Source organism: Blennius ocellaris (assembly GCF_963422515.1).
Source record: "Blennius ocellaris genome assembly, chromosome: 2".
Taxonomy (NCBI): domain Eukaryota; kingdom Metazoa; phylum Chordata; class Actinopteri; order Blenniiformes; family Blenniidae; genus Blennius; species Blennius ocellaris.
Genome location: NC_137651.1, coordinates 10,676,481 through 10,701,733, shown reverse-complemented (window position 1 = coordinate 10,701,733; position 25,253 = coordinate 10,676,481). Strand labels below are relative to the sequence as shown.

The window sequence follows — 25,253 nt, the reverse complement described above, 5'->3', positions numbered from 1 at the left end:
GGCAGACACAAACTGGGGGCGCGTTTTTTTTTTTTTATTTCGCCATTCTCGGGACCTCGTATGACTCCCGGCCTCTCCCTGCGGGCTCCCGCGGTGTTTCTTGGACGTACCGGGTCGGCGTTGACCGCCGTTCATCCCCGGGACGTTCTTTTTTTTTTACGCACGGAGAGGAGTGGATGGGACGCGCACGCACCAGCAGGACAATCCCGGAAATAACATGCGTACTCTCCGCCTGTCACGTACGCTTCGCTGAGGATTTGCGTCGCTGTCGGCTGCCGTAGGTAAGATCTCTGTCTGCACCAAATTAAAAACCCGTTTTTTACCCGCTTTTCGGCCCATTTTAGACCCAAATTTAACTTATATACACTCCCGAGGTAATATTTCAACCTAATCCATTCATGGATGTAGAGATGTGCCCAGTTATTAAAGCGGAGGCTGCTAAGTTGGTGATCAATGGCAGACAAAGACGAAATATAAGTGCATTTTCATCCAAATTCAACGCAAATGCATATTGTGGACGCGTTGGTTTTACGCACTAATGCTGTTATTTAGTACCGTATTCCAACGTTTATACAATTTCTGCATCCGTATGGCAGTAAAAGCGACTTGTTAATGTAATCCTTTATTCTATGTACTTTTAGTTGAATGGGAGTCTAAAGCTTTAGTAATCCTTAACATGTTATTTCTATGAAATTTTAAAAATATATGTATTGGAACCTAAAATATAGGGTACAACCCTGCTATATGGCGCCGTGAGTTGTTTTTTCTTTCTTTAGTTGATTAAAAAAATAGCAGACTTGCAGGGATTACCCACCATAAAACCTTGCCATTTGTTATAAATATAAACATTGTAGATTTCTTTACTTCATGTCACTGTGACAGGTGGTCCGCGCTGTGCTAAAAATAGCTAAAGTGTTTGATTTCTTTCTCCACAGATCTCGAGCTCAAGTCTACAAAACAAAAAAACAAACAAACAAAATGTTAATAAAACAGAGCAGGCCTCCAGTTTTAGTCTTTTACCCGGGATTAATGGGCGAGTTGAGTGGAGGTGGAGCGGCACGTGAAAGTTGCGGCGCGGCTCATGGGCACGAGAGAAGGCAGCGGCTCTGCTAGAAGATGAGGCGAGGACGTGGAGTACGTGAGCACCCAGCACATGACGACATGAAATGGAGAGTTTGGGACAGACGGACCTTTTAACCCCGAGCTCCTCCCGCGGACCCGTCGCTGTCTCAGCTTCGCAAGAGAGACGGACGAGCGAGTCGCAGCAGCAGCAGCTCGCCCGCACCCCGGTAGAGATTAACCACGCGTACCGGGCGGACATGGGACTGAACGGCTTCTGTGCGGCGCCGGTGGGGAACCCCACGGCCGCGGAGCTCCTGGCGGATCTGGCCTCTCAGACCGACTCTCCTGGGATCACCACGCCGACGAAGCAGTCGAAAACCGGAGTGCCGACCTATAGCGGTGGGGTGGTGTCTCCCTCCGCCACGGTGGAGGGCAACCACTCCGGCGTGTTGGCTCAAACCCCCAATGGTTACCCCGCACAAGTTACCGGGGACGCCCAGGTCCACCCCTTCACCAGCAGAGCCTGTCTGATGGAGAACGGGGACTGGACTGCTCATGAGAAGAGCCCTTTAGTCATGAGGAGGATCAACGGGGACCTGAAAGCCCGGCAGCCACAGCAACTGAAAAGGAGAGGTGGGGAGAACCGGGACACGGGCTCAGATGCCCTAAATGGCTCTGGAATAGGGTCAGCGGGGTTAGGAAATGCCGCGGACCCGGATTTTGCTTCGGAAGACTCGGACTGCAAGCGGAGACGGTTGTCAGACGGAAGTCCTGCTAATAAATCTTCAGAGGCGCCCAGAGTGGCCCGGGCGGTCGCCCCAATTTCAATCCCTGTCAACTGCAGCAGCAACTCCCACAAGAGCCTAACTAGTCCTTTCGTGCCGCCGGCTCCTCCTCCCAACCAGCACAGCGGCTGCAGGGTGGCATCCTCAGGCCCGCTGGCAGTGCCCAGCCAGTCTCGCCCCTGTGGGGCCAACGCCCCCACGTCCCCAGCGAGAACTGGCTGGTCGGCCGAGCGCATGGCCCGGCAGTGCATCATCCCGTCCATGAAGTCCTACGGCATCTGTGTGAAGGACAAGTTCCTGGGCTCCGAGCTGGGTGACAGGGTGCTGCGGGAGGTGGAGGTCCTCAATCGCAGCGGCAAATTCCGAGATGGGCAGCTGGTGTGCCAGAAGAGCATTCGCTCGCGGGACATCCGGGGCGACCAGGTCACCTGGGTGGAAGGAAAAGAGCCCGGGTGCGAGGGCATCGGGGCTCTGATGGCTCGCATCGATAAGGCCGTCATGCACAGCACTGCCAATGGACAGCTGGGCAACTGTGTCATCAACGGACGCACCCAGGTGAGAGGCGCTGGCAGGGGATGCACTTAGTATCTTTATTACACTTGAAGCTTAGATCTTAAAAAAAAATAAAAATCTGTTAAATGACCAAAAAGCAATTATTTCCACAGGTCTGTTATTTTCTAAAACAAATCTATATGCTTATCTATAGTGAAAGTTTCAAAACACTCAACCCTTGGATGAACGCACATAGTTTGTTCAGTAGTTGTGCCTTTCAATAAGCCTTTGGACTTTTGTAATATTACATAACTGTTTGGTCTTATTTATCAGTCGTCAGCACAATTTATCACTTAATCATTAATGTTTTTAAAAAAAAATGCTCGTCTTTTTTATTTTGGAGTTTGCACAGTACCTACAACTTTTAGAGAGCTAAAAACATGTTGGTTTTTTTTATGTAGAAAACTTAGTAGACCTTCTGACAGATGTTTAAGAACGTTAACGTTTTTTTAGTAGAGATTATTTTTGCTACCTGAAATCCTAAAAATGTATATTTGTGTGACTGCAAAAAAAATACCACACAATTTTGAAGTATAGGAACTTTAAGGTTGTTTTTGGTTGGTTGTGTCTCGTCTGTTGTGCCTTATCTCTGCTTCAGTAATGTCGACATGTGGGCATCCAGGCACATGGGATGGGGGGGAGGGGGGGGGGGGGGTTCCTAACCTGGCCGGATGCCCGAGAACAGGCCTGCCTAAATTTTCCCCTGTCCGAGCTTTCATACCGCTGTTACCTTGAAGAAGAAAAAAAACCAAGCAAAAACTCTGATGTTCTACCGACTTCTACTATGGCTTTATCTCTGCCTGTATTTTCTATCGTCACTTCCAGCCTCCCAAACGTGGCGCTGGCATGGCAGAGGAACATTCTTCTTTTTTTTTTTGGTCACTGTAATTTGTTTTTGTCTCAGTTATCTTACATCTTTTACCTTGCCATCCACATGTTTTATGTTTTCCTCTTTATTCCACCGTGACTGACCACACTGAATGCTCCTCCAGTTTGTCCAGGCTGATCTTTCTCAAATGCAACGCAAAGTTACCAGCTTCAGATTGTACGGATTTTGTCCTGCAATGTGTAAAAATATTGATTGAGGAGCATTCGGATATCATGCGGTGAGATTTGTGTGTCTGCGTCTGCGTCTGTGTCTGCTTCCTGTCATTGTGATCGTGATCGAGTTCGCCAGGATTTGGTGTCATGGTGTTTTCCTATCAGCTGTGAGTTCACCATCACAGTCTAGACGCTCAGTCCTCTTCTGTCTCTGGGTTCGATCAGCAATTGCAGCCTCCAGACAGGAAAAATGTATGTGTTTCAAATGTCTGTTGGTCATGCACATAGTATTATTATATTATTATAATAGAAAGAGAACCAACACATCTCAAGTCTATAGCTGCTACCTGACAACGTGACAAGTCTGTCACATTACTTTCTTTATGCACTGATTTATCACCGTCCATACAGTAGGACTGTTTTTTTTTTGTTTTTTTAATAGTAGCAAGAAGGTGATCGCATAAAAACAACATGAATTATAATATAGCAGACACAGTTCAGTTCGAGAGTGTTACACATTTGTTAGCTTGTTGTGAAATCCAGGAGAGATGTACAACGTGCCTCATCTGACCTGATAAGTAGCCATGTTGGTGGTCCCAGTGGGGGCATTAAGTGGATGCAGGTACCTTTTAATCCGGAAAATACGTGTTTGCTTATGTGGGCTCTTAATCAACAGACTGCTAAATGAGACATACAGAAATATATGTGCGAGGAATTGCCCAGTACTCAGTGTTGGGAATCAGGACTCCTTTTTTTTTTTTTTTTACCCTGTCTACACAGTTGGTCTTCAATGTATTGACTTGCAGTATGTTTCCCCCTTCACCTCCCAGACTGTTTACCCCACAACCGTTCACACCCCATCTGTGTTACACCACACACAGCACCTTGCCCCCCCCCCCGTGCACGTGCAGTGATTTACATTAGCTGGAGACGGTGTTTATACGAGGGCCTGTGGACCTGCTCACACACCAGCAGTCCAAGTGTAAAAGTTCACCCTCGCACTGGGGGAAAATGAAAGCAGTTAACTCGAGTAATGGCACTTGAACCCAACAGCTGAGCTCAGTGTTGCAAAGCTTACGAATGCCTATTTTTTTTCTTCAGATAAGCACTTTAGAGACCAAAATACTTGGATGTTCTTACCGTTGAGCAGCACTCAACTGCGCATAAACTCTCTCCCCCGTGAACCGGTAAGAAGATTCCCTTTTATCTTTTGACACTTTAAAGCTGCAGCTTCCGCTCATGACTGACGCGGATCTGTGGAATCAATCAACGTGTCAATCGTACTTGGGTTGAACCGTCTGCTCCGTGTTCAGAAACCCTTTCATATACCAAAAAAAACTTTCTTCCCGTTCAAGTTGTTAATCTTTGCGTTGCACTGTGGCGCAATGGCGACTGTGGATCCGGCTTTTTGTAATTGCCTCATTTGCAGGAAGAAGCACATTGGCGAAGTTTCCTCTGGATCATGGCGAGAGTTGATCATTATTTGACAGATCATGGTACCATTGTGCCATGTGTATTTGCAGAATGAAATGTGTTATGCAATGCTTGCTAAGTTGTCGTGGCCAAACTGGCTAATTATTTAGTGAAATTGTTTGTTACACTCCTTAATACCCGTTGTTCTTAGGAGAGAAAAAAAAAAGATAAAAGTTTGTTGCTGCAGAGTACAAATTGTCCTGGGTGGTTGTTTCTGTGGACGACCGCAGCAGACAGTGTTATAAAAGAATGATGCAGTGGGCATGAGAGGAAGATGGAGTGGCAGGACACAAAAGCGTGAGGATCAGCAACATTGACGGTCACATTGAAGGTCACATGTCCTGCGACGGTTACACCACAAATGTACATTTTTCAGGTCGTTGTAGTGTCTTTTTTTTTCTTCTTTTTTTTCTTTTGATAAATTCTGACCTCCTTTTTCCTCCCTTCTTCATATTATCGACCTCTTGCTTGGTACTTGGACAAAATATTTCCCAGCAGTTACCTTGGTAACAGGCCCATACAAAGCAGAGCTGAGTATTGTGTATGAAAGAGATTGAGAGAGAGAGAAAGAAAATGGGGCTGGCAGTGCCCCAAATAACACCTCACCGGCATTATGTAGCATTTCCAAGTCTTGTGTTAGTCATCAGCTGGATTAGTGTGAAGAAGGGGGTTATTGCTACAGGTTGTACGGGTGAGGACTGTGTCGCATTGACGTTACGAAAGTGACCGAATGATCAGAGAGAAGCCACGGGCAAGCACTGGTAGGAGGAAGACTGCAAGCAAGAGTGGAAAGAAGTGGGGGGGTTAAGAAGCGAGGTGTGGGAGGACAGTGTTGTGTGAGTGAATCGGGGCGATGCAGTGGAAGCTTCAGCATAACAAGGATGCCTGCTGCAGCAACCTGTCCTCAAAGGCCCCTCCTAGGACTCGGCAGTCAAACACACAGTGCAGCTCCAGAGCAACCAGCTCGTTTCCACTGATGGATGGGAAGAACAATTCATCCGCTTGTTCAGTTAGACCCGTTCAGCATGATCCAGACGAGCCCGGAGGGTGAATGGAGGGCAGTTAAGGAATTGCCATTCGATTATTGCGCATCCTTTTTTCGCACATGACTGTTATCAGGGACTTTAGTTGTTTTGTGCATGAATGGACAAAACATTGCCGTACCGCCCTCGTCTTGTGAGATCACTGCAGTGATCGACACACATGCTGGCGCCGGCCAGACGGTGCCATGGGAATGTGTGTGTCCATCATATAGTGCATGGATTGTTTTTTTTTTTTTAAATCTGTCAGCGTGAGCAAAAAACTGCAAATTGACTTTATTATACAAGGCATTTAAGCGACTGTTATCAAGTGAAATTGTTATGTAGAAATGTATTTGTGCCAAGCACTGAATCTCAAATTGTTCCATCACTGCACTGCTTGAATGGTTCAGTGTGAGCAGTCATGTAAGCTGCATTGTGACAAGTAGTAACATTAAGTAAAGTCCATTAACCAAATAATTGCTCTCAGTTCTGATGCTTTTCTACATTTCCACTGGAAATCCAAAATGACTTGGATTGTCAGTTTAAGGTCAACCGGACATTTTGGGGCTTTTTTTTTTTTTTATGGCATTGTAAATAATTGATCATAACAGAAAATAGTCTGCACATAGACCCTTAAAATACACTGTACTACAGCACACGCGTACTTTTGTACCTTAAAATTGGATTGTGTTTGTCATTTCGTATGCGCATGTAGTTAGGTGACGACCGAACACATGTGCAGTGCGTGCCTCTTTACTTGTGTTATTGCTGCAAAACGTGATTGTGAAAAACGTGACGATCGCTTTTTGAAAGTCAGTCTTGTATATTGTAAACGCAAGTGCTTTGGGTGCGCGCATAGTCTCGCATTTACAGAACTGGACACACTGCGGGCTTCGATCCTCACGTTAAGTGGTGACTCACGAGTGCCTTTTGGAGCCACAGCAAGACTGACTCATCGGGGCAGAGCACACATTTCCAAGTTTTCTGCTTCGTATTCGCAGAAGAATGGAGTACAATAGTATAATGATCAGTAACTTTCATACCGCAGTATAACAAGTTGCTTGATATTGCCAAGATTTTACTTTTGTTAATGGTGATGCGTGCAGCAGTGTCTACCAAAAAGAAACGGACACTCTGTGGATGTGCCAAGCTGACGTCGTGCTTCCTGGTGCTGCGTTGATGTGATTCAGTATTACCAAGCAGATTGTTTGTGGCCTCATCAAACTCTTACACCCACTCAGACACACACACACACACACACACACACACACGGATCAGCTCACTTGGTAAGCTTCAACTTGATCTGATGTTGTTGTTTGTACTTTAGTAAATCCTTGAAACCCCGACTCTTTGGCTTATGTGAGCTGTAAGTGCTGTTCACTTGGGTTGAAGTGTTTTATGTGCTCCGTGCTTGTAAATAATTAGGAATTCGTAGTTTGATCTTACATCGTGTATTCAGTCATAGAGGTGGAAACTATTAGTCGTGCTGCAGTGTCCTCGAGTAACACCCTGGGTCTCTCCCATCATTCCCTTCCTAGAACTCACATGATGCTTGTTTCTGTTGATCTCCCAACAATCAAAGCTGTCCCATTGTGACTCTGTGTGTGTGTCGCATGCTCCCACTGCAGTAGCAGAGTTGGTTTTAGAGAATTATTTTGTTGGGTTGGCTTCGTGCAAAAAAATGTCTGCATGGCCAAAGTCGATCTTCTATGTGGCTGGTCATGCACACTGCTTTAGTTAAATGGCTTACGTTTTAAATCGTTGGCCCTCTTGGTGGGGGGGGGGGGGGTGATTCTTTCTCTTTGCAGTTTAACTCATCCTATTTATAATTAACCTTAACTACATGAAGCAGCCCGGGGAGCCGGTGGGGGATCCACACTGGGGAGAGACAAACCCACAGTCACATTGTCGTCTCTAAAGACAATCGTTGATGTGTTGCTGGTATGTCCACTCAAGTCAACCAGATATCTACTTTGCTCCAGCCTGCTTAGTCTGAGGAATAGATCGTGGCACAACAATTACTGAAGCGCTTGGCTAATACATGCAGAGGTACTTTTTTCATGATTTCACGACTGGTTTCTGGAGCTTTATAAGGTCCTCATTCAGAGATGAGATTATCAGAATATGTGTTTTTGTAGTTTTATCTTCTTTTTTTTTTTATTATTCTCCTGAGCAGCTCATTTCCCTTCCTCAGCCATCATTTTGACACAGAAGGTACTTTCACTGAGATCCTGTTCCAGGGTAAGGAATGGCGGCTGGCAGCCAGCTGGTTGGTGACAGTTCCCGTGAGCTCAGGTCTTAGTCTGAATGAATGAACACATGAGCAAACATGGCAGAAGTCAGCACCTCAGTCCTGTATGTTTTTCATTTGACCCCGCTTCAACATGCCTGCATTTAAGAAATGTGTCATTACGAACCTCTGCAGGAAGTCCAATAATAAACCAGTCATTGCAAACCTGTGTGGAAGCATTGACACGTCACAACATGCTGCACTGTGCCACCTTTCACCTTTTAGGGTCAAGAGAAGTGACATATGACTGTTGTACTTAATCTGGAACATTTAAAAAAAAAAAAAAAAGGGAAGAACATTCATCTTCCTAGATTACATGCCTATCTGTGTAACTTTTCATCTCGTGTGTTTGTCGTGTGGTTTTACCGCTTGTGTTTTGTGGTCTGACATTTAACTTGTTAATTACAGTTATCGAAACTGTAACCAGTCAGGACAGGAGCTGTTTGCAACAGGAGCAAACACACTTAACTGAGTCCATGCCCTCCCAAAGTAATTATACATCTCCTTATTTTGTAAAATCTTAAAATTGCTTGGCACTGTTCATTCTCTCTATTCAGATATCAGATAATCACATAAAAGACCTTGAAACCTTGAAATTATTCAGCAAGAAAGGAAATCTTAGAAATGCAATATGGGTGCTTATATCCTTTATTTGAGATTATGAAGTTGTCAAAATGATACAACTTAATTATGAAGTCAGACTATTATGCCAGCCAGTCATTATAAGTGTCATTTCTCTATTGTTTTGTGTGAACAGAATAAGCTCTTGTCTGCTCTAAAAGACCCGTTGTATCCCAATAAGATAGAGTATCAACCCTCTTCAGTTTGGTACAAGATCAGTGACGGGAGGCAGCATGTTAATATGACAGTGACGGCAGTGTGCTAAAAGCAGATTCTTGTTTAGTATTTTTTTTTTTTTTTTCCTTTCACAGCTCGTGATGTGATTGCAACGTCGGCAAGTCCTGTGAGGTATCTTACATGTATGTTCTTAGCCATTTTACTTGAATAGATACATAAGTAGTTATAAATCTTAAATCTCATATTGGGATTTTAGAGAGTAAGGATGTCCCCCCCCCCTTTAAAGTAATACTGAAACAATTGAAAGCTACACCATTGAGTTATTGACTCCTTGTGTTTCTCAGTGATACAACTGGAGGTAACAGATGTGCCATGTCCCCTAAAGAATTAAATGATCACTTGTCAAACTAGAATACTTTCATAATTTGAGAGCAGACCTCGGGATCTGATCAGCGCTTTTGTATTGGATTGACTGAGCGTGTCTGTCTGTGTTTGGCTTCGCTCTAATATGCGTTATTGTTGGTGGTTTTGAAGTGACTGTAATCGGTGCGATAGCGTGGCTGTCAGTGGCAAAATCAATTTGCCTTCACAGAACCAATTTGAGAAGTTGAGCTTGTCTTGTGTTTGCTTTTCACCCCGAATCATACCGTCTCTGCCCTCAGTCGACTCGTAGAGATTTTCAGGGGCCACACGCGTCCCGGTTAGCAGCCAAATGTTTGCCTGAATTAAAGAAGCTGCACAGACTGACCTGCTGGATAATGTGGCCAGTTCACATCCTCTTGACATTGTAAATGATATCAGTGTTGCTTGTAGGGATCGGTACACGCACACACATTTGTTTTTCCATTTGATTACATTCAGGATGGTCATCTTGACGCAGAGGGTTTGTCTGGCAGTCAATGGCAGGCGGAGGGGGGGGGGGTCGGGAGGTTAATGAGCTCTGACTGTGAGCGTCAGCCGGTAATGAGAGCTGACAATAGCGGCTGACCAGAGTCGCACGCAGAAGACTCACTTGGCTGTGAACGAGGACCGAGGCGTGTGCGCCGACCCGAGAGCCTCCCGCACGAGCACTCCTGTCGCCCAACAACACAAAGCCCTGCGTGCTAGTTTTACATATTCGTCTGAGCAATTTGATCTCGTCGGCGCTGAGGCCGGCAAAGCTGCCGCAGAGGCACGGTGCGGTCGATTCCCGCAAAAGCGCAGAACCCGCCGGTCCTGAATGAACGAGAGCATCGCAGAGCTCAAGCTGAAGTGATGCACTGACTGACGTCGTCATTTTTTTGTTTCACTTGCACAGAAATATGCTGTAAGTCCAGGCAGTGACAGCATCGTCTTTCATTGCTCGTTTTCCCTCCTCGTGCACAGCAAAAGCCAACGTCCGGAAGGGATTCAGACGCAGACGTTTCCTTGCTAAAGAGAGTATTACAGCCAGAGGAGACAGTTTGGAAACACGAGCGTGTTCTCCTGGATTGATGTGTCACTGATGTTTCTCTGAGCCCATAAATCCTGGCCCGGTCTTGTTCGTTTGTTTATGGTGCACCTCTGGTCGCACGGTGTCGGGAGTGGCCCTGGTCTGGATTGTGCATTGACTTGAAGAGCTTTTGCGTCGATCTCGGCTCTCCCGGCCTCCCCAGAGAAAGCGGCGCTCTTTCGCGTCAACATTCAGACGTCAAGCGGGGGGAAATACCAGCGTGAGACCATTGTTTGAAAATGGATACTGTATCTGGAGGTCGTTTCTTCGCTGGGAACTGCATTTGAACCCTGGCGTATTTCTCTGCTGTACTGCTCTGCTCACTAAATACATGATAGGATATAATATTAGTCCTCCGTTCAGCGGCAGGTCACTTTGGTGCAGTGGACAAACCTAAAATCAAGACATTGACTGGAAAGAAAAAGTCATATGGATCTTCTTTGCATTGGTTGAATTTCTAAACACATTCAGTTTCTCCATTCGGTGTTTTGAACTTTGAGTTCGACAGTGATTCCTTGGAAAACATGTGTTCCATGTGTCTGATAGTCAGTTCCTGCACACTGATATTGTCGCCTGCCTCAGACAAAAGACGAGCGATTGTGACGATCTCTGTTCCCATTGGTAACAAAACAGTGGCTTGATTGTCGCGCCGTTACCAAACATTTTTTTCCAAAGTCTCCTGAAAGTGGAGTTTGCCTTCCCATGTTGCTCTGCTTCACTTATCTCAGCGATTTCCAGGATTAGAGTGCAACTTCACTCTAATGAACTATGACGTCCTCCGGAGATATTTAACAAGTGAGAATGTCTTTGTTAATTATACACGGAGGTAGTGGGGCCTAAAAACCAGTCGTCATCAGTCAACCACTGAGACAACCAGAACAGTCGAGTTTCTCTGCTGAACTTTCCTGTTGCTGCTCCCTCCTGCCTTTTCCTCCTGGAAAAACCCTTGACGGCAAACTTTGCAATGATTGTCTTTATGGGCCGGAATTAACAGGCTTAATTTCATTTCAATTTCCTCTGTTTGCAGGCCATGGTTGCCTGTTACCCCGGTAACGGGGCAGGATACGTCTGCCACATTGACAACCCCAACGGTGACGGACGCTGTATCACATGCATCTACTATCTGAACAAGAACTGGGATGTCAAGGTACAATTAGTTTTTCTTACATTAGTTATGAACTGAAATCATCTTGACGAATCGATACGAGTTTATTTTCTCTTTCTTTTGCTGCTTTTCTTTTGTTATTTGTTATTTACAGCCATTATCTGTTTAATCTCGATTGTCATCACATAAAGTCATCACATCTTGCACTATTACCCTCAATTTCATTTAATTCGATATGAATCATTTCAAACGGACACTAAACTGCACGGCTTCCCAGAGGAAATACCCTCAAACTACCGTCACACATGTGGCGTTTACATGCTAAATGGCGTTTTGCGTGCGTCGCCGTTCGCAGGAGCAAGGAGGCTTGCTGCAGATCTACCCTGAAGGCAAGAATGTGGTCGCCAACATCGAGCCTCTGTTTGACCGGCTGCTCGTCTTCTGGTCTGACCGGAGGAACCCGCACGAAGTCAAGCCAGCCTACGCCACTCGGTGAGCAGTTTCGCATAAACACGCATAAACCATGGAGATGTGGATTTCCATTTTACACTCCACAGAACTCAAAGTTGCCATGTCCAAGTTATGCACCTTTAGTGTGCTCAGTTTTGAAGGGAATGGCGTGGACATGTACTATCGCACCACCGTCGTGACATTCGGGATTAAGCGTATTTACGATATTTTCTCATTCATTCCACCTCTCAAAAAGTGGGGCGAGACCGGACCGGACGGCAGTGCAGATAAACCGGGGGGGGGGTCCACATTCGTTGGGAGTTTCCACGATGCCTATCGCCACGATCCCCTCCTGCTTGCCGCCCTCTCCTCCGCTCTCCATCCGACTGCTGGGGGGCGAGGTGGGGCCGGAGGCAGGAAGTATGTGTTTCCTGAGGAGCTCGGCGGGAGGGAGGAGGGAGGAGGGAGGAGGGAGGGAGGGAGGAGGGAGGAGGGAGGGGGGAGGGAGGAGGGAGGGAGGGGGGAGGGAGGGGGGGGGGGAGGAGGGAGGGAGGAGGGAGGGAGGGGGGAGGGGGGAGAGGAGGGAGGAGGGAGGGGGGAGGGGGGAGGGAGGTTCAATTGCAGGACTCGTGCTGCCGAGGCTCAGACATGAGAGACAGGAATAAACAACGCAGCCCCACAGGAGAGAAGAGAGACGGCAGAGGTTTAACTCTCTACCCACCGACACGTCTCGCACTCGGCACTCCGACTCACTGAACACGTTATCGCTCAACTTTTTCCAACTTTTTGATGTCGTTATAAAGCATTTTTCACGTAGCTGCTTTTTTTTTTTGTGTGTGCTATTATAAATGACATTAGCCACACTGTGGATTTGCATGAGAGTTGAACTAAGAGAGAGATTGTGTCCAAATGGCTGGGCTTTGCTACTTTTGTGTTGGAAATGTACCACTTTGAGGCGTCGACAACAGTCCCAGCAAATATACGAAGACTGAGCGGATGTTTAAAATGAAAAGCATTGAACTTGTACTAAAACAGTTGTGCTTCTCATCATGTCGCCATAATATCTTCAAATGAGCAGGAATTAAGTTTTGAGCCAGCCAGATATTCAACTGCGAATGACTTTTTGCTTTGTGATAAAGAAAGCGTGTGCAGTGTGAGAGTTGTGTGTGTGTGTGTGTGGGGGGGGCAAATGTGATGCCAGCACTTGCCCCCCCACACACACACAGACACACGTGCAAATGCAAATGCAAAAACAGGATTGAAAAGCAGCTTTAAATTAGTTGATCTCTGAATACAATTTCACTTTTGACCCGTCGTTGTACAATGTGTTCAGAAAACGCTCCTTTTTCACGCTTTCGCCCCGTGTGTTGCAGCTACGCCATCACACTCTGGTACTTTGACGCAAAAGAGAGAGCCGAGGCGAAGGAGAAACTCAAACTGGGTGAGCAAATGATTCTGTTCCACCTTCACTCTCCTGCTGTAGGACGTGAACCTACTGCGCCACTTCTGGTTACATTTGGTACAATATATTATTATCGTAAAGTGACTAATTTTTCTTCTTGTGCTGTATCTGGTTTCCACAGCGACGGGACAGAAAGGTGTTGAAGTGCCTGTCACTCCGAACAGCAGGACATGAATCTGACGCGATGGCCGGAGAGCACTCTGGAAGTATTACGTGCCTTCCCGAACTGCTAATGGATGTGATCACGAGGGGAGACACAGTTAAACTGTCGGTCCACGCTTTGGCACCCGCCGCCCGGCCGGCAGACTGAGCGATCAAGAGCACAGTGGGCCGCACTGCGAGTCGGGGGGGGGGGGGATAAGTAGACGATAACGTCACTGTGTCAACGAACCACGGATGAAGAAGGCGAACTGACAGAGGGGGGGGGTGGGGGCAGAAAAGACTGTAGTGTTATTTAGTTTCAGGTTTGCCCGCTCAGTTATCAGAGACGTTGCGACGTCTTCAGACACCAACGTTCGATTCTCGCTCTCGTGCAACTTTCAGTTCAAACACGAGGAGCAGAAGCGACGGACAGATCGGCGGGGGAACGAGGCAGAAGGAGGAGAAATCAACGCCCTCGCCCCTTTTGTCTGACTTGATTTGATTTGACACTGTAGTTTTACTCTGTATAGCACACCGAGTCCGCAAATTATTTCAGGGCTTTATCAGGCTAACAATTAAAGAAAAAAAAAAGTCTTCAAACAGCCTTAAAATTGAAAAAGAATCACTAAAAATCCAGCATGGATGTTTTTTTTCTGTCCTTTTTTTTTTATTTTTTTAGTGATTTTAGTGTGTTTTAGTAAATTTCAAAGACTGAACCTGGAGTGCTCGAACCTTTCCTATATACTTGACATGCGGCGCTCTGTGTATGACTGAAAAACGCAGCTCACGCCTGACGCAGGAGGCGGGACCTGCAGTGACCGAGGTCGAAACAGGGTTCGAAGAAGTAGAGTGTGTGTGTGTGTGTGTGTGTGTGTTTGTTTTTGTTTATTTGTGCCAGCGTGCGTGCGACTGCGTACCTGTATGCTGCTTGACTCTCACCCTGCGCTCAACGAGGCGGGGAACATATCAAGGATCGTCGAATTTAAAACCCGCCGGTGAAAACCACATCACGGCGGGCGATTTCAAACAAGCACCACAGCGGAGTCATACCAAACCGTACGTGAGCGAGGGACAAACCCGTCGGCCTGTAAAGTGAAGATCATTAAATCTATGAAGCACGGGGTTGAGCGCGTCTTTGCTGTATGCGAGATGCAGGGTGAGACTGCTCACGCGCGTGGGAATCGACGATTTGTAAATGTGTAACTTGCACACGTGTGCGACGAATTCCACTGTCTTGAAGACGACCGCGCACGTCGTCTCAGTTGATTTGGTTGAAAGACAAAAGAAAAAAAAAAAAAAAGAAGCACTTTATTGGTGAAAATGCCATATATGAGTGGTAGGGGGAAAGAAAGAAAAATGTAGATTAATGCCTTTATGCTGTGGATAATATGACCGTTCAAATGCAATAGAAACTAAAAAGAAAGAACAAATGGAAATTGTTTACCTAATTATTATTTTTTTTTTTTTTAATTATCAAACTAAAATGTGTCTCCTTTTTAGATACAAAAATTAAAAAAAACATTGTTAACTAATTTACTGGGAATGAAAATTGTAAATTGACGTTCAGTGAGATGAGACCAAGAGAGCATCACAACAAACCTTTTTAATGACAGACGTGATTAACCTGGGTCTCCTTGAACACGGGATGAAAACACAAATACAATAAAGTGATTGAAGAGTGTACTGTGAATATGAGAAATGTAGTCTGTGTCTTTATTGTGGCAAGAGTTTTTATTTGGCATCATTTACACTGACATTTTACACTATAGTCTTTATTTATGAGTTGACATCAATGCAAAATAAAACCTTTTATCCTGCAAAAGACGACGAAAGACAGTCTGAATGAAGCTGACAAAGACTTTTTGATAATGGTGAAAACTTGTTGGAGGAGGATTGTGTCATGGAAATGCCAGTGAGGAGCAATCACCATCTGTACAGCTATTAATAAACCGATGCGTTATGTGACACAAACCAAGCCTGACAGGCATATGGCAAGTGGTATATTGACGTCACAATCGCCAAACACCCATGGACAAGATCTTCTACATCAACGTGGGTTGAAAGGGAGTGCCAAATAATAAAGTCCAACTGACACAGAATCGAACCAGGATGACATGTGTGACTATTTGAGAATAGTTAATCCTATCACACATTTACATACAGTATGTTACTGTTTAAACATTTATGTTTGCAAAAGACAAATTCACTTTTTTTAATGGAGTATATTGAAAATACTTTTGTGTCAAAAAATGTGTTTTACTTACATTGACAAAAAATGAAATTTTAAACACCCGCAAGAAAAAAAAAATTCAACTTATGATCGCCCTTTTTTGTGAATTAATAATTGTGATTTATTCTCAACTCCATTTAGATCTCAAACTTATTTAAATGCTTTATATATATATATATGTATATAACATTTACAGGGTTTAAAGTTTTATATATATATATATATATATATATATATATATATATATATATATATATATATATATTACCAAAAACGTATTCTTCGACACGATTGGCAAAGCATTTAAATAAGTTTGAGATCTAAATGGAGTTGAGAATAAATAATAATGTATATAACATTTACAGGGTTTAAAGTTTTATATATATATATATATATATTCATGGGGACAGTTGCAAACCGTTATGGGTCTAATTTAGTTTAAACGCTCAAAAACAAACAGACTGATGCTATGAAGTGTGAAGCTTTCGGTGCAGAACGTAGGATACAATAGGCTTTAACTTTGAAAGAATATATGAAAGGTTTCTTCCTGTTAAAATAGAGCATTTCTCATGTGGAAGTTTCATTTTTCTCAGTAAAAGCGCCTTGAAATGACTGTTGTATTTGGCGCCATGCAAATACAATTGAATTGAACAGAATTCAGAATTGAATTTTGTCTTTTTTTATGTGGTCCCAAAGTCATTACACCACAATAGCAAAGCTCCATGTTTTGCTTGTACTTTTAAATAGTTTCGTTTTTCATTACAATTCAGTTCAATGTTTTTTGTTTTTTTCGTTTTGTACCTTGATATTATAAATAGCTATCACTTGAATACAAATTACAAACCTGATATTTCTCTTGAGACGCACAGGGTATGAGCAGAAGCTCTGCATCACCAATCACAACCATGTAACTACAATTGGCCTACGAACCTTTCACAATATAGAAGTTATGAGGTATTTATGTTTTGCATCGAAACTCGAGCAGATGTCTCTTCTTCTATCTCATGAATTTGTTTAATGCTGCAATCTGCTCCCGCAGCAGCAGCATTTCCCATCCGAACCCCTCCTGCAGAGGGTCAGGGGACGTTCGTGTCAAATGTGTGGGTGTTCGTCTCGAAAATAGACCTTGTATGCAGCAGCTTCAGATATTTTCTTACTGTCTTCTCGCTCCACCTTGTGGCTCCATTCATGACAACGTGAGTGGATTTCACCCGCAGTTGTCGCGTGTAGCCGCCAGGTGGCAGCACCTCATCTCATATATTCCCATTCATTTAAAAAAAAAGAAAAAAGGGTCCCTTATGAGGATTTTCTTGTAATCATTACTCACAGTTTCTACCCTCAGGGTTTACTTTTACCCTCTATGGCTGTTTCGGACATCTTATGATTCAAAACACACGCACACACGCATACACGCACACATGCACACATGCGCACACACACCCACATCAAATTCAATGGAATGGTAAAACAACAATACAGCAACATATTAACCTCAGTTTTTTCCTTAACTCAGATAAATGATCAGTAAAATGACATAATCACTTTTAAAGACATACAAACTGTCAAGGAAATCAAAGTCTTTGGACACTCAAACACAGTAGATTCCAGTTACTGGGTCCTACACACAGAAAAATAGAAGCACAAAGCAATAGAACCCACAAACACACACACACACACGCAGACACACACACTCAAATAAGCACAGTGCACGAGGTGTGTGTCAGCAGCCTACACACCTGTGACCCAACCATGTGACAAGTTTTTCCAGTGAATCACATTGAGGTAAAAGTTGTTGTTTGGCAGCATCATAAATTTAATATTTGCCCTCAAGTCACGATGATGCAATTCTTTGAAGCAATTACACGCCCTTTGAATAGTTGCCATGCTATTCATAGTATGGGCATGCAAAGAGTTTCCCTGGGTCTCTCTCTCTCTCTCTCTCTCTCTCTCGCTCACTCTGTCTTGTTTTGAAGGTCATTGTCCATATTCTATCAGTCCCCAACCATGTCAGAATTTCCTCAATAGATACATCTTTTAAAATATGAATTTTTTTTTCAAGTTATTGAAGTTGATTTCCTCTCATGTCAGTGTGTCACAGTTGCTTCACTTCTTGCATCACGGAGGAGATGAAGCTCTCAAGCGAAGGTTCATGTATGTTCATGTATGTTGTGGATGGAAAACCGAAAGCAGTTCCTCAATTTGGTAATTCTCTGAAATATCTGAGTGCTCAGTGAGCGAAGGTGTTTCTTGCAGTGGAGAGTAAACAGTTCATGTTCACCGAGGGTCATTTGTTTGTGATAAAACCGTTGGTGAAGACATAAACAGGAAGCTGGTAATTTCCCTGTCATGTGCAGCGGACAGACGGACGGACGGACGTACGGACAGACAGTTAGACTCTGATACCTTCTCTGCACTTGGTCTTTGCAAAGAAAACTGCACAGAATTACACACAAGTTAGAACGGATGAGAGTAGATTATAAACACTTTATAACCCTTTATATCTGCAGGACTGTTTTAAACAAAACATTTTTTTAAGGTTTGTGAATGTGTTTCTTGCCTTCATTGAGGATAAGAGGCCAGAACACCTTAAAATCTCTCCTGCGTGTTCGCATGTGGATGTTAAGCAGTCATAAATCTCAGTGTCGAGCAGAAAATGAGAAGATTTGTTGTCTCCTTCCGGGAATGTGAGTTCAGATAAAAAGAGCTGCACACATATACTGTGCCTGGTTCAGGTGGTGTTCTGGCATGCTTCCCATTTCAGTGTTTTTAGTTGTGTCTAAGACCAGAAGTCTGTTTGCAGTGATCCTGTTGTATATTAAGTACCTTCACCTTATCCTAAGTCTGTCTTGCCTTGAATATTAAAACTTTTACATCAATGTAAACTTTGCTTTTCATGGCAAGGGAAATTAATAATACGTATAGCTTCATGTCTTACTGAACAAATAAGTAAGAAATATGAAAGAATGTTCTGAATAACTTTTTTTTTAATGTACTGATGTAAACAATAAAACAGAAGTCACACAAAGATATTAGTTTTATAAACATCTTGTAGGTCGATTAGAAAAACGTCTCCTCCTCTTTGCCTCTCAGTAACTAAATACGCCAGCATTCTGTGGAAATCACAATTTCTGAATGTTCTTACAAAACAAAACATTTTCCGTTCTCACATACAAAGTTTCAGAATAGTGGCAAAAAAACAAAAATAAGGAAAGTATCTGGCATGAAGTCCCCTTTCATGATTGTTATTTGATTAAAAATAAACCTGTCACATTGTATTCAAGCAGTGCCTCCACAGGAGTCACACCAACCTTTATTATTTACATGTTTACCTCAGATTATTTTATTTATGGTCCTGTTGTCTTATTACTGTCTTCCCAACCTTTGTCACCCTGCTTCTTTTGACCTGCTTCACTTCACTCAAAGTAATGACAATCTCAAAATTAAGCTCTGCGGTCGGGCTCCAAACGTTATAATCGATCAATATTTGACTTTAAAATTCAGTCTATGTGTTTATGGTTATTAATGTCATGTTGTCCCTGCGGTTTGTGGAGTCGACTTGTATTCGGAAAGTTTTCTGGTGAAGGAGAGAGAATGCTGATGTTTAGGGTTCAGGAAGGTGCAGATTGTCAAGTAACACAAAGGGACGGACGTTTTCCATTTGTCCCGCGGCCAAACTGTCTGTACATCATCAATCATAAGTCACCGTGTGGCCAAACACAGCTGGTATGTAATGTCAGGATGGAAGTGCTGAAGGTCTTCTTCAGAGTTATGAAGTCAAATATCCATAAACATGACATATGTTTGACTATAGTTATAACTCAAGACAATAGAAAGTCAGATGAATACATTCCTTAACAAAGTGGAGCCGTGGCTCAACCTCCTTTGAATTAGTGGGAAGGAAGATGGATGGATGGATGGATGGATGGATAAGTGTAATCCTCCATTTATCATAATAACTTTTCTCACTGTCTAGATTATTTTCTAAAATCACAATTTTAATCCTTTAAAATAGGAGTCTGTGACCTTTGTGACCAAAAGAGCCGTTGTTGAGATTTTCCACCAAATAAAATGTATATTCATGACATTTAATAGTTACAATTTATATATACAGTACCTTACTTTCTTTTTAGCAATTCTTTTTTGCAGTTTTTCTTTTCTATAGATTTTTGCTGCTTTAGCCATTTTATGCATCTTGACTATTTTGACTATTTATAGCCAGTGTGCATTTCCAAATGGTTAGAACAGTTTTAGCTATATTAGCAATTTTAAACTTTCTTCACTGTTAGTTTTTGTTATGTAAAGTTTTTCTTTTCTGTTTTATCCATTTTTAATCCATTTTCACTTCTTTAGCTGTTTTAAGCCTGGAGATTCCACCTTTTTTTGAAAAGCAGGCTGGTATGGACATAAAAAAAAAAAAAAAATGAAAGCAAAATATTTATTTACATGGCGTCGTTACATTTAGCCTGAAGAGCCAAGTGTGACTCCAGAGCCGCAGGACATAAAATGAGAAGAAAAAAAAACGAATTCCAAGTTGTTTCACATATTTACTTTAAAAATAGGATCTAGATTCAAAATAAGTGCTTTAAAAAATATGTACACTTACACCAGTCTTTAGAATCAAGTACATTGCAACAAGAATATTGAACATGTCAGTGAAATCAATTCAGGACTCTTTTTTTTTCTTTACTCCTTAAAACAGAACCACATGTCGTAGAACCAATGAAATTCACTTTTTCCTTCTGCTCATTACAGTGTTTGTTCATGTCTGGAGGGAAAGGAGGTGGTTCGTGCTCTTGCCTCAAGGAGGTAGTATCCCTGTTTCAAATCCGGTTTGGGGCTTTTCTGCGTGAAGTTCTCCCACAGTATTTACTCCCAAAAGCCTATTTGACTTTAACATCTGTCTGTTTGTTTGTACTCCGCCTGTAAATACTCTCATTTCTTCTGAAACGCTCAGCCACACAATGGGTTCATACATCTCATTTGTGCAGCAGGCCTACGTATGACCTGATTCTTCAAAAACCTGCCCCTTTCTGTTTTTACTAGTCTCTTGCAGACTTTCCATGATTTAATATGTCTATATCCTTCTTCCATAACCACTTAAGCTTCATGCTGACACATACGCGACAGTTTGGTAAAACTTCAGGCCTTCTCTGTGTTGTATTCTCCCGTCCCGTTAAAATTGAACACTAGCAAAGAACATTGTGTTCTCCTGTTAATTTCACCGCCGATCATCTGCTGTTGTCTTTGGGAAATGGAAATATGAAGCAGGATGTGTCACAGAGGAAAGATAACTGTTTCAGCGCTCAACAGTAAATCATCCAATCAAATCGTTGCGAGCTGTGTCAGATGTCTCACAGTAATACGGTGAAATGCCACCATTCAGGTTAAATATTAAGATGTACAGCATTTGTTCTTGCTGCGTTTACTTGAATGACCTCCATATTGAAGCTGTCAATCTGAGGTCGCCATGTCCACACTGACAGTTTCACTTCACAAAATGCTTTGTGAACTGATTAACGTAGTTTTAGAATCAATGACTGCTGAGGTAGTGAGGTCAGAGATGAGCTGAGACATGCTGACCACAGCTGACTTAAGTACGAAGGGCAAGATACACATGTGGACACATCATCAGACATGGACACGCCCAGTCATGCTTACAAGTAATTAAGAGTTCACTAACTCCAAAGACATGTTTTCACGTTTTTCATTTTAATTACTGGAGGAAACCAGAGTGGCCACATTTCAAAACTAATGGAGACTTTGTTTCCCCGAGACAAAAGAGAGGAGGGACACGTTGCTTTGGTGTCAGTTCACATCTGAAAAAGCACTAAACAATGACTATTAGCAGGCCTATACATGCAGAGAGAGGACATGCAAACTCCACACAGTAAGACCTCCTCGCCTTGACTTGAACCGAGAATATTCTCACTGTGAGGTCAGAACATAAACCACTACACCAGCCTGAAAAATATGCCTTTTGTCATGAGCTTTAAGCGTTGCCATAGATTAACCTTAATGCGCACATAGCTTTGAAAACACTGTGTTGTGTTGGTAAAGTGTTGTTAAAACACAAATGCATCACACTGTTTTTTTATGGAAGAGACTGTTCAGAGCAGAATATTGGTCAGAAATGTTTGTCATCACTGAAATGAAAAGTATAGCCAACTTTCACATTGTAAATTACACAACAGTTCAACATTCTCATCTTGAAGACAACAAAGCTACGTGAAGGTGACTGCTTTAGACAAGAAAAATAACACTACTTTAAAGCTTTTATAAGTTTTATGATCAGTCAGTCCAGAATGTGTGGAGTTAACATGTTTTTTTTTCTGTGTATGTGCAGCTTTTTTTTTTATGGGTTTCCCAGAATGTTTCTGGGGCAATCAATTTGTGTCTGTTAAGTTAATTGTGGAGGTATTACAGCTCAATGGCAGTTTTGACATCTGGAAAGAAAGTATCACGCGTACAAGTATACAGACGTTTGAACATCTGCTCCTTTCCAAACAATGTCTTAATCTGGAAGAACTCAGTGTTCTCTCAGTCCTAATTTCTTTTTGAGGTGTGTTGTCATCAAACTCATATAAGCTCATATTCTGTTGAAGGGCGAAATGTCTTTATTTCATCATATGTTGATACTAATTTCTGAAAGTTGTGAGTCATTGTGTCATTTTTATAGGGACATTATGACAAGCGGAATAACTGTAGATTACTTTCTTTTTTGGGGGCCGTTTTTGCCAGCCATGCAGCAAACACTCATGATTATGTATTACTCTTACCAATTTCCCGTTGAACAGAAATGTATTTCTATCATACTGAAAGGGTGAAGACCATACAAAATCCAAAACACAAAAAGAAATCCACTTCGAGATATATATGTATTTTTTTTGTTGCAGCCCCATTTGTCTCGTGTCCCAACTGAAATTGCTGGATTATGTATTTTCGTGTTCAGAATTTACAGCGCTGCCTTTAACATGTGCTTAACTCTAAGGTCACTTCTGTAGTTGCCATGGCGATGGATCTTCTTCCCAGCACTTCTCAGAATGTATAAGTGATTTTGTGTTGTTGTTGTTGACATGTCTATCAGACTCTTAATCTGTGATGGTATAGGCGGTCTCATTCACATGCTTGAGGCTCATATGGTGCATGAACACTGTGTTGGAGCAAATACATTATAAGTGTCTCCTATTTATCTGTGCATGTAACACGTTTGGAGTCTGATGCATTACCTGCATGGGTTTCCATGTGTGCCTGCGTGCCTCCGTGCATGCCTGCGTGCGTTTGCAGGATGACAGACATCGTTAAGGACGGTTGGATGGGCAGACTTTATGAGCCGATGTATATTTGTCCCTGTCTCCCAGGGGAGCGGTGGATTGTGGTCGTTCTCACGGGATGGGGAGTGTCTGTGCACCTCTCCCAGGGCTATCTCCTACACCGAGAGGGCTTTAGACCGTCTGACCCCTGTGTCTGACCTCCGACTGGTCCTCCGCTGGGCCCCACGAGCCCTCTATCTGCTGGCGTCTGTCTGTGCAAGCCCCCTCGGCGAGATTCTTTCAGGTCTGGTTTATAAAACAGCATTGGGGAGATGGTCATGTCACATGCGCACTGGCTCCTGACAGAGCGCTGCCTATAAGACAAGCAACACGGTTGCGCTGCTCGAATCGTGAAGATGAAATTTCAAGCGGGTGTGGTCTCAGAATCATTTTAAACAGACCTCTGCATGTTGAAATATTCAATATCCGAAGGCATGTCTGGTTTATTGTGCCGAGACCTGAATAGGAGCTTTACATCTGCATTAGGTCACCAGAATCAACATGCAGCTGCTAACTGAGCATGTGTCTCCTTGGTCCCGTCCTCAAAGATGTCTGGATCTGTACCGGCAAACGAAAGACCTAATAAGTGATATGCAAAAGTTACAGCACAAAGAAAAAAGGAAGAAAAAAAAGGCACACAATTCCAAAGCAAAATCAAACTTTTTGATATGTCTCAAACAGAAACAAACTCAAGTGCTCAACAGCTTTGTCTTTGTGACCCCATTATGTGCGACTCGCTCCTGTTTAGGGGTTTTTACAGATTGATGCCAAGAAGCCTGTTATTTCACAATCCACTCATTAGCAGTTTGTATAGGATTGCTCTATGGTTCGTCCAAATGCTGGTTAATGTTTGGCCCAGTGGCAGTTCACGCTCTAATCCAGGCCCTATAAGGCAAAACACAAGGATTTACGGTGGAATGGAATTAGAGCAGAGGAAGAAGCTGATGCAACGAAATGTCTGATCGGCATCACGGCATCATGTGAAGATCAGACAGGAATAGGTTTGTGGAGTGACAGGAGGGAAATGTGTCAGTAAGAGCAGCAGCAGTTTATCTAACCAGTCTGGCAGTGCTGCCCTTGATCCAATCTACTATTGCAGCTAACAGCTCAGGCAGGCAGGAATTATCGGCTACACTGAGGGGATTAAGCTGCCATGTGCATTCACATGCGAGGGGGGTGTGTGAAGTGCGAATAAGGAGGTATTGGGGTAAGGTCGTAGTAAAAGGTATGGGGGAGGATTGTCGGTGAATCTGGAAACTGATAGAGAAAGGATTAAGAGTGGGGGTTTTTTCTCGACGTTACCGTTCACCTCAACTTGGCCGGGCAGCGAGCGAAGCCTTCGGGTTATTGCTGGGACAGTGATCACTAGAGTTTATGCATCTTGTCAGTATACAAACCTCCTACTGTGCTTTCATTTTCAACAAAGTCCTTTAAGAGCGCTGACTACTGAAATCACATTAAAACGGACTCAGCAGCCGAGCCCCACTGACTACTCTCAATATTGAAGTACTAAGATGTAAGGGAAAAATGCATGAGAAAGGTATCTGGGGATGTACTGAGGGATTGTGGAGATTAAAAAAAAAAGAAAAAAGAAAAAGATGAGCATAAGAAAATATTTCAATGATTAAAGTTCTGGGAGCAGACCAGAAGGTGAAAATAAAATCCATTCAACTCTCTCGACCCTCTGCAGTTCAACAAAGTGGACTGACACATGTTTTTAATCATAATGTAATCAATTTTTAAAGACAATCTATCAATACAGGCAATATCAGCGCCACTAGCTTTGTCTGTAATACACTAATAACTAAATACTATCATGAAATTGATAATGCAGCGCAATTCTTTTCTGCTCTCTCCTCCAGCAGTTCAGTGTCAACTAACTGATCACAAATAAAAAATTAATAGCACAGTATGACAAAAGTATGAGATATTCGTAAGTGGTGATGATGAAGAGCACGCTGAGTCCTACGACTGAACTGCCGACAGACAGAACACTCATCGAACAAGAACATTCATTCTTTCACTCGATCAAACAAATTCATGTTTTGGGATCCTTCTGTG

General features: G+C 43.1%; 1 protein-coding gene across 1 annotated transcript; it reads left to right on the top strand.

Moving 5' to 3' along the window:
* On the top strand, nucleotides 1-13,845 carry egln2 (egl-9 family hypoxia-inducible factor 2). Its single transcript, XM_080507347.1, has 6 exons — nucleotides 1-281; nucleotides 936-2,402; nucleotides 11,522-11,641; nucleotides 11,955-12,091; nucleotides 13,423-13,490; nucleotides 13,633-13,845. The coding sequence occupies exons 2-6, from the start codon at nucleotides 1,167-1,169 to the stop codon at nucleotides 13,683-13,685; spliced, it is 1,614 nt and encodes a 537-aa protein (XP_080363473.1). The 5' UTR covers nucleotides 1-281; nucleotides 936-1,166; the 3' UTR covers nucleotides 13,686-13,845.
* The last annotated feature ends 11,408 nt before the right edge of the window (nucleotides 13,846-25,253 follow it).

Excerpts from the sequence above, each read along its gene's own strand:
- egln2 (XM_080507347.1), top strand. The coding sequence starts at position 1,167 with ATGGAGAGTTTGGGACAGACGGACCTTTTAACCCCGAGCTCCTCCCGC. Across the intron at positions 2,403-11,521 it reads TCATCAACGGACGCACCCAG|GCCATGGTTGCCTGTTACCC; the intron begins GTGAGAGGCGCT and ends CTCTGTTTGCAG. Across the intron at positions 11,642-11,954 it reads ACAAGAACTGGGATGTCAAG|GAGCAAGGAGGCTTGCTGCA; the intron begins GTACAATTAGTT and ends CGCCGTTCGCAG.